At 36.5% G+C, this 16,699-nt stretch overlaps 1 protein-coding gene across 4 annotated transcripts in view; it reads right to left on the minus strand.

The window, feature by feature from the left end:
• NUP107 (nucleoporin 107) overlaps positions 1 to 16,699 on the minus strand; it is a 45,357-nt gene that overhangs the window by 3,917 nt on the left and 24,741 nt on the right. For all 4 annotated transcript variants that reach the window (XM_019918572.3, XM_019918571.3, XM_019918573.3 and 1 more), the window contains 14 exons: positions 14,342 to 14,432; positions 14,129 to 14,205; positions 12,188 to 12,247; positions 10,989 to 11,134; positions 10,815 to 10,863; positions 7,918 to 7,987; positions 7,479 to 7,597; positions 6,740 to 6,778; positions 6,291 to 6,441; positions 5,846 to 5,958; positions 4,814 to 4,916; positions 4,197 to 4,357; positions 3,416 to 3,541; positions 2,915 to 3,028 (listed from right to left, as the gene is read on the minus strand). In XM_019918572.3, the coding sequence (XP_019774131.2) occupies positions 2,915 to 3,028; positions 3,416 to 3,541; positions 4,197 to 4,357; positions 4,814 to 4,916; positions 5,846 to 5,958; positions 6,291 to 6,441; positions 6,740 to 6,778; positions 7,479 to 7,597; positions 7,918 to 7,987; positions 10,815 to 10,863; positions 10,989 to 11,134; positions 12,188 to 12,247; positions 14,129 to 14,205; positions 14,342 to 14,432 (1,419 nt within the window). The remainder of the gene's footprint in view (positions 1 to 2,914; positions 3,029 to 3,415; positions 3,542 to 4,196; positions 4,358 to 4,813; positions 4,917 to 5,845; positions 5,959 to 6,290; positions 6,442 to 6,739; positions 6,779 to 7,478; positions 7,598 to 7,917; positions 7,988 to 10,814; positions 10,864 to 10,988; positions 11,135 to 12,187; positions 12,248 to 14,128; positions 14,206 to 14,341; positions 14,433 to 16,699) is intronic.

A 16,699-nucleotide genomic window follows, 5' to 3' on the forward strand; every position in this document is an offset into this window, starting at 1 on the left:
GTGCCTTGCACATGGTGCTAGCCAGGTGAGTGAGTGGGGGCTGAAATCTAATCCATGCTCCAGTCTACAGGTCATGTGCACTTGGCATGGAATCTATCTGTGTAAGAGAATGGATACCATTTCCTAATTTTTATACAAGTGATATAAGTGCTATCAGAAGCCCTGAATAATTTCCTGCTTTGCTGAGTATGTAAGAGTATTAAGCTAAACTCAACTCAAAATATCATTATTTATCATTTGATTGTTCAAGAAATCTCTTCTTGTTTGGATTAGATTTGAAGACATGATTGAGACTGAATATTGATTTTTAAATGTTTGGTAAAACAAAATGGTATCATTCATAGCCTTCCACTCCTACTCTATTTTTAAAACACTCCAGAGTGTCTGTTTTGTGACTTTCACTATCTTTTTTTAAAATTTATTTATTTGGTTGCTCCGGGTCTTAGTTGCAGCAGGCAGGCTCCTTAGTTGTGGCATGCGAACTCTTCGTTGTGGCATGCATGTGGGATCTAGTTCCCTGACCAGGGATCGAACCCAGGGCCCCTGCATTGGGAGCTTGGAGTCTTAACCACTGCACCACCAGGGAAGTCCCTAATCTAAGATTAATTAATACTTAGAATAACAAAGATTTATGTATAAATAAGGCATCAAGTCTTTTCAAACCTTAAATACCATTTAATTAGCATTTTGCAACACTAAAATTTTATCTTCGTGAGCAGCAGCATGAAATAGAAGAGAAAACCCAAGGAACCTACTAAAGGTTCAAAACTATTTATGAAGTCAGCAGAGTTACTGTATCAGGAATAGTAGCAAATAGGGGCTCAAATCTAGTCTCCTGTCCCTAATGTTTTTGCTTCTGGTCAAAAAGGGAAGCCAGAGGAACTAGAAAAATGTAGTAGCAAAAACCAAAACAAAACAAACAATAAAAAAGGAGTGATGATCGCTTCTCAACCTTTTGGCTAAGATCAAGTGTGAAAAAGGAGTGACTATACTAAGATTCAGGGAATGCAGAAGGGAAGATACCAAACATACTCCTGTGATTTTTCTGTTCAAAATAATATACCTAATATCCAAGAATCCAGCATTTACAATCCTTGGACAGATCATCAGGTCTGCAGAGGTAAAACTGAGTTACTCCATGTTTCTGTCATGCCCCATGAGCAAGCCTCAATGCCTTTCCCTCACACCATTATTACCTGCAGCATCCTTCTTTTCTCCCACCTCAGCTCATCCAAATTTACCCAGTTCGTTCAAGATTCAGTCAAATGCTACACCTTTCAAGCATTCTGTCCAGATCTCTTCCAGGTAGAAGGAACCTTTTCTTTTCCTAAGCTCACAAAATGCTTCATCTGTGCTTTTCTTATGGTATTTATTACTTCTGTAACTGGTTTCTCAACCCAGGCTACACATTAAAGCTCTCCAGATAGGGCTTCCCTGGTGGCGCAGCGGTTGAGAGTCCGCCCGCCGATGCGGGCGACGCGGGTTCGTGCCCCGGTCCGGGAGGATCCCACATGCCGTGGAGCAGCTGGGCCTGTGGGCCGTGGCCGCTGGGCCTGCACATCTGGAGCCTGTGCTCCACAACGGGAGAGGCCACAGTAGTGAGAGGCCCATGTACCGCCAAAAAAAAAAAAAGCCAGCCAGCCCTATCTCAGATCAATTAACCCAGAATCTCTGGAAGTGGAACCCGGTATTTTTTTTTAGTATTTAAAAAGATATTTTATTTGAAAATCATTTCAAACAAACTAAATTACAACAATAGTACAAAGAATATCTCAATACCCTCACCCTTTGTTCAGTCTTTGCCCTGTTTGCTTTATGATTTGCATCTGTATGTGTATCTATAAATACACATTTTTTTAACCCTTTGAGGGCAAGCTGCATAATCATGTTCCCTCACCTCTAAATACTTCAGTGTTTACTTCCTAATAAAGAGAAGTTTCTCTAATATAAGCACAATGCAGTTAACGATGTCAGGAAATTTAACAGTGACGTAATACCTTAACATCACTGACTCAACACTCTCCTTTATAGCATCTTTCTTCCTCCAATGCAGGAGCCAGTTTAGGATCACATACTACATTTAACTGTCATGTCTTTTCAGGACTCTTTAAAAGTTTTTTTTTTAATACAATTTTTAAAGGCAACATTCCATTTACAGATATTACAAAATACTGGCTATATTCCCCATACTGTACAGTATGTCCTTGTAGCCTATCTTACACCCAACAGTTCCTACCTCCCCCTCCACAACCCCTATGTTGCCCCTCCCTCCCCACTCCCCACTAGTGGTAACCACTAGTGGAACCAAACCAGTATTTTTTAAAAGTTCTCCAGATCATTTAAATGGACAGCTCAGAGGTGAGAACCACTGCTTTATATATGTCTTACTCATTCTACTAGACTTATCTTCATATCCATAAATTGAGTTGAATACATATATAATTAATTTTTAGGTCCAGAACTTTAAAAAATTAGATTTGGGACTTCCCTGGTGGCACAGTGGTTAAGACTCCACGCTCCCAATACAGGGGGCCTGGGTTCGATTCCTGGTCAGGGAACTAGATCCCCCATGCATGCTGCAACTAGGAGTTCAAATGCCACAACTAAGGAGCCCACTGGCTGCAACTAAGGAGCCCACCTGCTGCAACTAAGAACCAGCACAATCAAATACATAAATAAATATTTTTTTAAAAATCAGATTTTACTATCCTAAGTGAACATATTAAATACGGAAAAATAGTTTACCCAAGAGTCAAACATTCCTATATTCCCTAACTAGTATTTCAGGTTAAATTATGGGATGTTTAGTTATACGTACAAAGGTTATATAGGATCTGTAGCTGCTCCTATTCAAAAAACTTTTAAAAAAAGACATTATTTTTGCTTTTAGCTATAAACAATGCACACAGCTTACCTCTCTAACATCCACCATCCACCCTCCATCAACAAACAACAAGACATTGTACATTTTCTCCTTCACATCAGCAGTTAGGGCATCCAAATGCCCTTTCCAAATACCATAATCCATCTGAAAAACAAACATAAGGCAGATATATAACAGACTATAATGTATCTGTAAAGTACAGACAGGAATATACATATATGGAACATCATTCTAAAGAGTTGACATTCAGTAAGCCAAATATAAAAACAAACATCGACGGATTGCAGTTCAATAAAACGCTAAAATGTTAACCATGTAAATGAGCACTATTGTCACCTGAAGGTATGTTTCATGTTTGGTTAATTATCTACAGAAAAGTAACTAAAGGGATGGCTTTTTTTCAAAGTAGAACAGTAGTAAGGAAGATCACTTGTTATAACAGGAATATAACTGCTGAAAAAATGATCTCTTTAAATATATGACATGTATTTTTGAGATGCAATAGACATGTCTCATCTACATTCAACTTACTTCATATTTCTTTTCTTTGTGTTCATGAGCCACTTTCTCAGTAAAAGTTGCTTGAGGTGTCAAAGTAGGTTTTTGTGGAGCTGAATTCATATGCTTAAACCACTCATTAAAGGTTTCATGGGCTTCCTAAAATGAAAAATAAAAGAGAAATACAAAACAAAAAACTGTTCACATATGTTCAACAAAGTTTTTAAAAATTTGATTCTTAGAAATAATTTTTCAGTAGCAAGAAGTAAAATCGTTTAATATTTCTTTTTTATACAAAAAAAAATCATGGTGAATAAGTGTTCTGTTTGTGATGTTCACATATTTACTTGTCTGTCTTCTTGACGAGCCTATTAGCTTCTAGAGGGCAAGGATAGAAAGACATCCAGAATTAGTCCTAGAACCTAGCCAATCACTTCACTATTTGTTGAATGAATTTTGAATGAGTATGTTGTTTAGTCACAATACAGAATATCTTGCTTTTTTCAGTTATTGCCAAAAGCAGAAATGTTAAAGTTGAGAGAAGCATTCAAAGAATCTTAAGAAAACATACATTTCAGACATCACACACACTATCTACCATGTGAAACGTTCTTAGTTGGTTAGCACTGATTAGAGGCTCATGCAAATGAAGACCAGGTCTTGTCTTCAAAGTTCTTATGGATCAGTCAGTCCCACAGTCGCAAGGGAGCTAAGATAATGAGTCAATCACCACTTCTGGAAAAACAGTTCAAGGTCTGAGAGTGAATCAGGAAAGTCATCATAAAGAAAGGTTTTGTGGTTTTTACAATCTCACCAAGTAAGCTCTAATGCACAAGTGTTCTCGGATAGCGTTATCATCTTCAGCAGGAAGTGGGCTCTCCATTCCTTGTTCCTCCCACTGGTTATAGATTTCTGCTATTGAATCCTGAGGAATTTTCACAAATACTTCTTTTGCAGCTTCGTGCTTTTTTGATGCTGTGAAAAAGATATACAGTTTTTCAATACACATGGATTTCCGTGTAATGGTTTCTAAAGGAATCAAATTATTGGTTTGCAACTTTCACAGCTACCTGTAACCATTTCATGTCTCAAGGTACTTCTGTTAAAGGTCTGGGTGATCTCTCTACTTAATGGCTGGGCTTTTCCTTATCTCAATGTAACAGTCACAAAAGCATTCATTAAATGCAATTACTTTTACATACTTTTCTGTGTCTTAAAAAAAGGCAATTCAATTTTTTCAAAGCCTTGAGATTATATGCAAAATTGAGTAGGATATGAAAAGTCACTATTAAATATGTTTTGTTTCACAATACCAGCCGTAACAGTGGCTGTTTTGTACGTTACCCTACTGGAAGGGTTGGAAAAACAAACAACAAAGTTCTAGAACAGAACAAAAACTTAAAAAAAATAAAAAATAAAAATACAGCATACCCAAGAATTTCCTCATTATGGCATTGCCTTGTTTTAGTGCTTCCGCCCTCTGTGATGGGTCAAATACCAACCAGTCAATTACATCGATTTTTAAACGGTCCTCCTATTCATTTAATTGGAAAAAAGAAATGTCAACTGTGTTTTTTCTACGATATTCTACAAATTAGTAGAACCAGCTTATGTCTGTACTTCTAGTGAATATTTTCCCTCAGGTTATACAAAATAATGAAAGAAAATAGCTTTTCTTAGTTTATTTTCACATTTAATAGGTCTCTATTAAATTATAGAAAAAACTTACTGGACTGTGAATCTGGAATTATATATGTGATGTCCCACCAACTTAATCATGTAATTCCTTTAAGTGCTACTCTAAAATTTTTTTCTTTCCTAGATAAAACTTTCTATTCTTTTCTGAAAATAGGAATAAGTAAGCTACATAAAAGTTACTGATTGATCGGGACTTCCCTGGTGATCCAGTGGTAAAGAATCCACCTTCCAATGCAGGAAACTAAGATCCCACATGCTGCAGAGCAACTAAGCCCACGTGTCTCAATGAGAGAGCCCGTGTGCCGCAGACTACAGAGCCCATGCACTCTGGAGCCCACACGGCATAAACAGAGGGAGAAAACCCACATGTCACAACTAGAGAGAAGCCCACGTACCAAAACGAAGAGCCCACCCGCCACAACGAAAAGATGCCACAATGAAAAGATCCCGAGTGCCGCAACTAAGACCCGACTCAGCCAAAAAACAAAAAAAGTGACTGATCAAGTATCTAGAATAATCTGATGAGCAAAAACCCAATGCTCAGGTTTTTTCCATTAAAGAAACTTCCCTTAACATAATACTACTGTTAAGCAATTCCTTACACAAGACCTTAAGTTTGCTGCCAATTCTTATAACTTGGCTAACAAAGAAAAATTCTTTAAAAAAGAAAGAAGCCAGAGTATTTTAAGGTAGAAGTTCACAAAAGCATAACATGAGGGATTTTCAGGAGTTATATAACACACCTCTCTCTTCCCCTCATGTTACCTCAGTAGTGCCAGTATCTAGGGCTGGGGCCAGGTCATGATGACTGAATTCACCATTATCTTTCTTCCGAATATTCTCAACTACGGTTTTTGTTATAGTTGCAATATCCAAATCTAAAGAATTTTTTGAAGAAACAAAAACAAGAATTAATCGTTCACACTAATATCCTCTAAACAGTCACAATGATGTGGTAAATTTGGGATAACACTTCTTTAAAAATATGTAAAATATGAAAGACATTATAAAAGAAAATGCCAAAATTAAAAGATATTTCACACAAGTTACAGTATAGGTTATTTCATTCCTAAAACAGAATTTCACTGAAAACCTCATTCCTTTTCACCTCGTAAGAGAAATAGGATTTAAAACTAGAAGGCTAAATGTTACTAAAGCCAAAATGATAATCTGCCTACAAAGCCCAGTAGATGTTCTCAACCATTTTTACCTGCTTCTTTAGCCAGCTCCAGGCAATGGTGGCGCTGTTCAAATTCTGTAACACCTTCCAAAAATAATGCATACTGGGCAACAGCGAGGTCTTGAGGCAAATGACAGGTATAAAATGCTATGAGATTTGTATGTTTCTCATTTATTAAAAGCTAAAAAACAAAAAAGGATCAAAGTATGTCAATAATTAAACAAGTTCTAGGATCAACAGTGCTTTTTAAAAAGTTCACTTCAAAATTTCAAATATATTTAGGAGAGATTCATACAGATATAGATTTGTGCTGCTAAACAGAATTTTAAATTCCAAAAGAAAGTATTTATGACAATTAAAAGAACTTTATGGATTTTGATGACTCTCCTGCCACTAGATATTAAAATATTATCATTCTGATTTTTGTTTTCATTAAAATGGTAAAAAAATATATATAATTGTGGTTTCTCAAAGTTTACCTGTATGTATGTCTTTAAAACCTCAATGGAAACTTCTTCCTTAATAGGAAATAAGATATAATTATTAAATTATAAATACAACTGCTTATGTGTACCAGCAATATATCTAATAAAAATTCCGCTATGATTTAATGACTTTTAATACTTACCACTGAGCAATAACTACATGCAATAACTAAGTGCTTAGCAAAGTTCATGTATTGCCTTACCCTAACTCTTTGTGGGTAGTTACTATTATTGTTCACATTTTACAGAGGAAGAAACTAAGACCTAAGGAGATTTACCCAGAATTACACAGCTAGAAGCTGCTGAGTAAGAATATGAATCCAGGATTCTTACTCCAAAACCCAAGCTTTCAACTACTGCATCATTCTGCCTTCTACATGTACTCTGACCAAAGTGTTACCATTTAGGACAGAAGAAAAAGAAAAAAGAAAACAAAGGTTTAAGATCTCAGAGAACTTAGTCTGGCTCAGTTACCTTAGCTGGTTGATTTAGAGTTGGGTACTGATGAGGATTAAAGTTATAAATTGTCCAAAATCCAGGTAACCACCAGCATTCTGCAGCCACAGATTAGAACCCTAACAAGTAACCTGCAGTGAATTATCATCGAGTGACCATATGAGACTATGGTCACCATTTCCAGAAAACAACAACCAAAAAGTAGCATGTTTTCCTGACAATAGGTGTATAAAGCATCAATCTTGCAGAGAAGGGTATACAGCTCATTTTTATTTACTTTGGTCTGTAGTCCCAGAGTGCGGAAAAACAAAATGAGGTGAGTCATGAAGCGAAGGAGGTGTCCAGGTAGATTGTTTCTGCTTTTGGAAAGCCATTTGCTAAATTCATCCATCAGACCTATAAGCAATCAAAGCAAAGATGTAACAATAGGGATAAAAATCAAAAGAAGAGATATAAACACTATCCAAGGACATTTACTGTATTCCTATACCACTACCAGTTCACTATCTCATTGTTAAGAACCATCATATAAAACAGACTCTGGATTAAATTCAAACTTTATTTTCTAAAAATTAAGTAAATAGTTGCATTCAGATATGTTGATATTTATAGAGATGACAAAATGTGGTAAGTCATATGCACTGTTTTGATAACTTTTTACAAAATTACTAAAGAAAACAAAGAACTCATACAAGGTGAAATAAAATATATCTTACCATCAATGTCTCCCAGGATAAGGAATTTTTGAACTATATGATAATGTTCTTGATTCTCTTCCAGAACTCTCTGAAAAAGTTTTTACATTTTCCATAAATCTACTATGGTCATTCTGCAGTATGTACTCATTGGTAAGCTAAAAATGTCAACTTTTGAAGGAACATATACAAAGAAAAAGCTGGAGATGAAGGGTCTTAGGAGACCAAAATAAAGTAAAACATGAGAAAGATACTGCCCTTGGAAATATATACTCAAGGCTCAACGTTATCTTTGAAAGCAGAGAATTGCGATAAAACAATTTAATCTCTGTGAATGTTAAGAAACTTTTATTTTTTATATTTTACTATAGTTTTCCTTGGCAGTCCATGGTGAACCAGAAAAGAAGGGCACATGTGACCAAATCAAAATAAACTGTAAGATTTCCTTCAACATAAAGTGGTTCTTGAAAGCATTCTTTGGGTATTCTCTTCTGCAAATGGCACCAAAAGTAACAAAACCAATCAAAATAGTGATTAGGCACAGAGCAGACAAAATTTACAAGTAACCTGCTGTTGGATATTTTTCTGAAGCAAATAATTCATATATTTTTGGTCAAATATATTTTGATTTTTATTTGTCTAAATTTTCTTCCAATATTTTTTCTTTTTTACATTCAAATGTTTGCTCCCTCTGGAACTGATTTTAATACATGGCATGAAGCAGAGATCTAGCTTTGTTCTCTTCCAGATGGAAAGTCAATTATGTCCATACCATGTATGTAAATAAACCATCCCTCTTCCTCTGAAAGGAAACGTCATCTCTGTCATCTACAACTATTAAGTTCTCATATATATTTGGATCTAATATGGATTTTCATATCCCGATGATCTATTTATTCCTGTGACAATTCGATACTGTTTTATTGTATCTTTATATTGTTTTATTATTGAGGAAGGCAAATACCCTATTAATTATTGTTCTTTTCTCGCCATTCTCACTTATTCTTCTACTTGGAAATTTTCTGTTCAGAAATAATGCCCCAAAGCATTAGGTTTCAATGTTAATTTTGGAATGGCTGAGATTTATATCAAATCACCTCATCCAGGAATGTGGTATATCTATTTATTTGTGTCTTTCAATAGGATTCTATAGCTTTTTATGAAGGTCCTCAAACCCTTGGTTAATTTTATTCCTGGGTATCTTATAGTTTTGGTCAATAATTTAAATGGGACTTTTGCAGGGAGCTAAATCCTTTTCTAACTAGCTGTAACAATTACAAAAAGGATATGATTTTTTTCATAACTCTGTGTTGAATTTAGATACTTTAAAAATTCTCTTATTAATTCTAGTAACTTACTGCATCTTGAGTTTCTAGATTTACACTCTCATCATATGTAAATGCTCCCCCGTTTCTAAATTTGTATCTATTCCTTGACTTTCTTGTTTTATTTTCATTCACTGGAATCTCCAAAACAACAGACTGGCAAAAAAACACTTGCTAGAGAAAGCACTACATTTTTTTTTTACTATACAAAGAACTCTTATACAATAATAAGGAAAAAATAAAATCCAACAGAAAAATAGGTGAAAGCTCTAAATAGGAAATTAAAAAATGGTCAATAAACAGGAAAATTTGCTCAGCCTTATGAATAGACAGGGAAATATGAGAAGAACAGTGAGTTTCTATTTCCCAGCTAATCTGATGGATTAGCAAAAAATAAAAAAAACTGTGATATCTGGGACTAGTGAGAATGCAGGGAAATGGCCACATTAATAAATTACTTGTAGGAGTATGAATTAATTGCTACAACAAGGAAATTAACTTAATATACATATACCCTTTAACCCAATATTCCTGCTTTCAGGAAACTTGTAAAGAAACAGGACTAGTAGATAAGCATAAAAAAATAAGAATAAATAAATAAGAATGTTCATTGCAGTGCTAGAAGCAACCTAAATATCACCAAAAGGGGAATGATTAAAAAAAAGGATACATCATTCTATAGAACATTATATACCTATTAAAAATAATAAGTTAGGCTGTTAAATCTATATCCACTAACTCAAAGACAGTATCATTAAATGGGGGGGAAAAAAGCGATAGACTAATGTAGGTAGAATGATGTGAAAAACAACCTCAAAAACCAAAATCCTATACTGGAATATCTACATTATCTACATATATTTGTAAGATTATGGAGAAGGATATGTAGGATACATATCAATGTTTTATCATCTCAGTGAATGAGAATAACCATAAAGAGGTTGGGAGGAAGTTTTATAAAGGCCTTACTTATACATCTTTAGACTATTTTGTTTCAAGTACATACTTTGGTTATCTAAAAAAATTTTTAAGAACATTACTTTAGGGCTTCCCTGGTGGCGCAGTGGTTGGGAGCCCGCCTGCCGATGCAGGGGACACGGGTTTCATGCCCCGGTCCGGGAGGATCCCACATGCCGCGGAGCGGCTGGGCCCGTGAGCCATGGCCGCTGGGCCTGCGCGTCCGGAGCCTGTGCTCCGCAACAGGAGAGGCCACAGTGGTGAGAGGCCTGCATACCCCCCCCCAAAAAAGAATATTACTTTAAAAAATACTGGATTATTTTGAGATCTAGGAAAAAAGTCTTGCTAATTTGCCATTATATATTTTAATTTTTCAAAAAGAAAGGAATAAATTAGCTTACATGCATACCATATATTTAGATGAAACAAATCCTAAACCAAATAAACAGAAATGATGTATCATTTAAATATGCAGTTAAGTTTTTTCTTTTTAAAGAATATCTCTTATATGAATAAGAGGTGAGGAAACGAAAAGAGAATATAACAAGATTTCACATACTTTTGTGCCTTTCAGCTACAGTGCACAATGTAACATTTAGTTTCGTATTCCAGTTATCCTAAAATATTAATATTTACCTTTTTATCAGTAGCTTGAAGTTCTTCAAAAACCTTTTCTAAAGTCCAACTTTGAAAGAAAGAACAAGGAAAGGGATAAAACAACGCTAATAAATAATATGAACAAAGACTACAAAATGAAACTTCAGAGAATACTACAAATCCTCATGATGAAAAACAAACCAACTGACTCACTTTGCCTCCAAATATTCTCTAGGGAGTTCTTCAGTTTCATCTAGAGTTATTACTGATGTCCGGATCTCCTGTTCTACCAGACTGTCCACCATCACCCGAAAGTAGGCCCACACTGTGTCTTCCCAGGTGTCACAGACAGGAAGCAGCTTTACCCCATTCCAAAACAGAAACATGCAGACATAGCCAACAAAAAAGAAAGGAAAAGCAGTTACAGCCACTTATATGGACTGTAAAGTCACTATAATGACATAAGACATTGTGTATTATAAAATATCATACCAAAATAACCTCCTCTCTCCACCCCTCAAACCACATCTCCTTTTTTTTTTTGGCTGCACTGCACAGCATGAGGTGAGGGATATTAGTTCCCCAAGCAGGGATTGAACCCGTGCCCCCTGAAATGGAAGCTCAGAGTCTTAACCAATGGACCGCCAGGGAAGTCCCTCAAACCACATCTTCTAAGAAGTCTGAACTATTATGATTTTTTCCATGATGAGCACACAATAGCATCAATTTTCCATGCTGATATAAGATGGTGTTTCAGTGTTATGGTAACATTCCTCAAAACCGCTGTAAAATGTAGGGGGTAGTAGGAGTTGTGAGCAGCACACACACATGTGTGAGACAATTCAGTCATTGTGCCTTTGTGGAACACTTCTGGATAAAGCTATGGAAACCATAAGTCATCAATAAATGTGTATTGGAATTAAATTTACAATTCTTAGAAACTGAAATTTGATTTCATGTATCAGACCATCATTTGGGGGACTTCCCTAGTGGTCCAGTGGCTAAGACTCCACGCTCCCAATGCAGGGGCCTCAGGTTTGATCCCTGATCAGGGAACTCCATAGATCCCACAAGCTGCAACTTAGAGTTTGCATGCCGCAACTAAAGATCCCATATGCGGCAAAGAAGATCCCTCGTGCCACAGCTAAGACCCAGTGAAGCCAAATAAATTAATTAATTAAAAAAAAAAGTAAGATTAAAATAAATAAATAAATAAATAAAACATCATCTGGTGTATGAGATACATCAAACTAAGTACCTCAAGTTACTATTCTATTTCATGATTATCGCTATCATTGCTATTCTTAGTAGCTTAAGCTTATACGATTATTATATATGGTTACATATATGACATATATTGTATATAATTTCATTCCATAGAAAAAAAAGAATTATTAAAATAAATCGCATACCTGCTTGAGATTCCCACTTAAAGCTGCATAAATTGCTCTCTCATATCTATTAAAAAGCTCCTGAAATATAATGAATATAAATAAAATTGAACTGTTTTTCTTAGTATGTCAACTTTTTCATAATCTGGAAATCTGCAGTGTCTTCTAAAATGAACTTATTTACTCACCTGACAGTTTCTAAACTTTAGTAAAAGATCTAGTAGGGGAATAAGAAGGAAGGACCCCTTAGTTTGATATAGCCAATGCTGAAATCTTCCTGAAAAGTCAAATATCTAAATTTCAAATACAGAGTGAAAGCAGATTCAAATCTAATGGATGCTTTGATTATTTATTATACGCAAATTTTATTCCAGATAGACTCTGTATAGGTGTTTTCCCCTATGAAGTTTCTAAATACCTAATACTACCTGACAGTGACCTAAGAACAACATCCAAACAAGGCACACTCGGAGCCTGTCATGCATCAGTTTGCATCAAATTCCTAAGTAGAATTAATTATGTTCATCAAATTATCCCATTTTACTTCTGGATTCTATTAATGACATTCCTGTTTTCTCATCATCCAAACAAGAGACTTCAGAGACTCTCACTATACAACTGAGTCCTCCTCTGCGTTGTTTCCAGTTTCTGGTCCTGACCATTTTTGTTCTGTTCTTTTGTACTCTCCATATTAACCCAGGGCAGGCCCTTATTACTTAGTGTCTGAATAACTCTGACAGCCTCCTAACTAGTTTCTCAGTCTTTAGTTCATTCAATTTTAAGCCTATTTTCCACTGCCATGCTAATTTTCTTAAAGCACTGCTGTCATGTGCCCTCAAGGTTTTGATGGCTCACCACTATCTATGGTACAAAGTTCCCATTCCTTAGAGCAGCACTTGAGGACCACCACTGCCTGCTCTTAATTTACGTTTTTCAGTCATCTTCTCATTACAGTCAGTTCTGCTACAATGCTTGTTTTGAAAATGTGAATTTGTTCCAATGCAATTGATTTATCAAGGAATGATTTGAACATAATATAAACTTCCCATTTCCTTATGCACAATTTTGTGCACAAGAAACATTAGCTGAATACTGAAAACACCTAAATGAACCAAGCCACTTGGAAATACACAAAACTGACACTCCTCAAACATCTACCAGCTCCCTGGGCTCTCCAGGTGTATGATAAGCTAAATCCATCCACATCAACTGTTACAATTTTGTTTCATTTCAGATAACCTCCTTCTATCACCTCTCAATAACTCACAAGCTGTAACCCTCTGACACCTCATTCCACAAGCAAACTCCAGTTCTTTTTCAAGGTAAACTGCCATATTTGTTGCAGTATTTATGTGTTTATTTAACAGTGTGACACTGTGCTATTTTTATTAAGTTTTTAACTTTTTATGTGTCACTGGTGGTTTTTAAGTACTGTGCTCTTAATTCTATTTTCCCTAAAAGCCCTGTGGATTTTCTCCACAATTTGTCATGCTGTAGTGATTTTTAGGAATGCATAGGTGGTGTCATGACAGAACCGACTATATTTCCTCTTGTGAGGATTCTGCTCCAACCTGGTAAACCTACCTTCCCTTGACTTTTCCCAACCTAGGCATCCTACCGACAATTCCTTTCTCTGCTTTTCATGCCCAACAACTCAAATCCTAGTAATTTTTAAAAGATCGGTTCAATTCTCTTTGGAAGCCAGCCCAGTGCTTATTCTGTGACTTCATCTGCTACCTTTTTTTGTATTTTTGCCTTATTTCAGTGCTTAATTCTTAGTACTCAGTGTGTCTGAATAACTCTGATTCGTAAAGCCTGCCCTGTTCTTCAGTTTGATTGGAAGTTCTTCAAAAACAGGAACTTTAGTCTTAAACTACTCTCAACATTCCATAGCATCTTCAGCAGGCCTTCAGTGAATTATGAGTAAAAATCAGTATCAGTAAATATTTTATTATATCTTACATCTTCTGCCATTCTCCAACAACTTATTTTCCAAATGCATCTATATGGATTCCCTTCAACATGTTCTAATTCTGTTCCTATAAAACAGTAAAAGAAATAAAGTTTATAGCTTAAAATGAGATCTCCTAAGTTCAACAATTTCTAAAAACAAAAGCTATACTTCACAAAATTGCCATTTAGAGCTAACTCTCAGAATAAAATCAATTAAAATACCTCCGTTAACATTGGGGTCATGATAGAGCTTCCAGCCTTCAAGTGTTGCAGCTCTCCATGCCTGACCACAGCGTTTGCAGAGTCGTTGTGCCTTTAGAAACAAGAAACAGTGATTGGTCATATAACCAATGCAGTACTAAAGAAGTACTTGTGCCTTATAGAAAAGTACAAGCAATTTATGAGGATCAGATAACTTATGGCATAGATGTGACAAAGGATGGTGTAGACAATCAGTAATGGCGTTTCACTTCAGCCATATGCATGTCTTTCTGTGGCCTCTGCCCGCCCGTGGGCCTGCCTGCCTGCCTGCCTTCCTGCCTCCCTCCCTCCCTCCCTCCCTCCATCCCTCCCTTCCTTCCTTTCTTTCTTTCCCTAATAATCCATTTGCTCTTTGATTCTGGGCTTACCACTAGGTGCCCACGGTGCCCACAGGCATGTAATTCTGCTAGAGACAAATGGGCTAAAGAGGCTGATGACCCTTGATTTATGTAAAAGTATTACAAAAACACTGTTAGTCTCTATAATGACAGGGTGCTATTGCTCATTCAGCCCATAAAGATGATATTTCTTCATGTTAAATGTGACCAATCAGATGAGCTTGATATACCAGTGAGATAGAAACATGTTTGTTGGTCCATCATCTCTTTAGGAACCATCTCTCCCCATTTAGTTCATATGGTTTGAATAGGTCATATGATTCCATCTCTGAACTCAAGGATTAGGCATGTGATGTAACAAGAATCACTCCCAGGACCCTTGCCAGAGATATTGGGAAAGAGAGACACTCCTTTTGCTGGGGTTGCTAGCTTGCAGGAGGATGTAAGGCTGGAGCTGTTGGCGGCCATCACGGACACAAATGGCTTCTTGAGAATGAAGCCACAGAGAGGAGTGTCAAGAGCCTGGGAGAGACAGTATCCTAATGACATCTTCTAAGTCCCCGAATCCTGCTTTTATAACCAGATATAACCCTCTATACTTCTCTGTTCCATGAGACAATCAATCCCCGACCTGTAAGTAATTTGAGTTGGGCTTCTGTCATTTGAACCTACAGAATCTGATTAATACAACCAGTTAAGGGACTTCCCTAGTGGTCCAATGGTTAAGACTCCACGCTCGCAATGCAGGGGGCCAGGGTTTGATCCCTGGTCAGGGAACTAGATCCCGCATGCTGCAACTAAGAGCCCACATGCCACGACTAAAAGATCTCACACGCCACAACGAAGATCCCGCATGCCATGACTAAGATCCGGCACAGCCAAATAAATAAAAATAAATAAATAAATATTTAAAAAAAAATTGAATCAGTTAAAAAGTATCATACCCAAAACATCATTTTGGATTTATGACTTTTAAAAATTATGAAAGCTATGTAGCAACATGGAAAAATATTTTAAAAATATTTGATATGCTACCTAAAAAAGGCAGAACAAAATCTGAATGCAAAACCTTAAAAACATTTTTCTAAGTGAAATTAGCCAGACACAAAAGAACAAATATTGTATGATTCCACTTACATGAAATAGCTAGAATAGGCAAATGCATAGAGACAGAAAGATTAGGTTACCAAATGCTGAGAGAAAGGGGAAATGGGGAATTACTGCATAATGGTTATGGAGTTTCTGCTTGGGGTGATGAAAAAGTTTTAGAAACATAGTGGTGATGGTTTCGCAACACTGTGAATTTAATTAATGTCACTGAAATTTACACTTGAAAATGGTTAAAATGACAAATTTTGTTATATATCTTTTATCACAATGAAAAAATCAATACTGTAATATACCAAAACTATTGACTTGGGCTTCCCTGGTGGCGCAGTGGTTGAGAGTCCGCCTGCCGATGCAGGGGACGCGGGTTCATGCCCCGGTCCGGGAAGATCCCACATGCCACGGAGCGGCTGGGCCGATGAGCCATGGCCGCTGAGCCTGCGCGTCCGGAGCCTGTGCTCCGCAATGGGAGAGGCCACAACAGTGAGAGGCTCGTGTAAAGTGAAAAAAAAAGATGTACAAAAAAAAGGCTTGTAAGTAAATTTTAAAACCCCACTATCTGTGATTATGTAAAGGTAGTGGGACCTTGAGAGTTTTTATTTTTCAAGACTTTCAATAATGTGATGATATTTTTGTTTTGTTTTTAAAAATACATCCTTACTTGCCATTGTGATTCCTAGTATCCTGCACATCACCTGGCAGAGTGGCTGGGACTCAAATATTTTCTGAACAAATGAGTACGTGTTACTTCTTTTCTTTCTTTCTTTCCTTTTTTTTGGGGGGGGGGGGCGCCGTGCCACCCACGTGGCTTACAGGATCTTAGTTCCCCAGTCAGAGATTGAACCCAAACCCTCAGCAGTGAAAGCTCAGAGGC

Source organism: Tursiops truncatus, chromosome 11 (genome assembly GCF_011762595.2).
Source record: "Tursiops truncatus isolate mTurTru1 chromosome 11, mTurTru1.mat.Y, whole genome shotgun sequence".
In the NCBI taxonomy this organism is placed as follows: Eukaryota; Metazoa; Chordata; class Mammalia; order Artiodactyla; family Delphinidae; genus Tursiops; species Tursiops truncatus.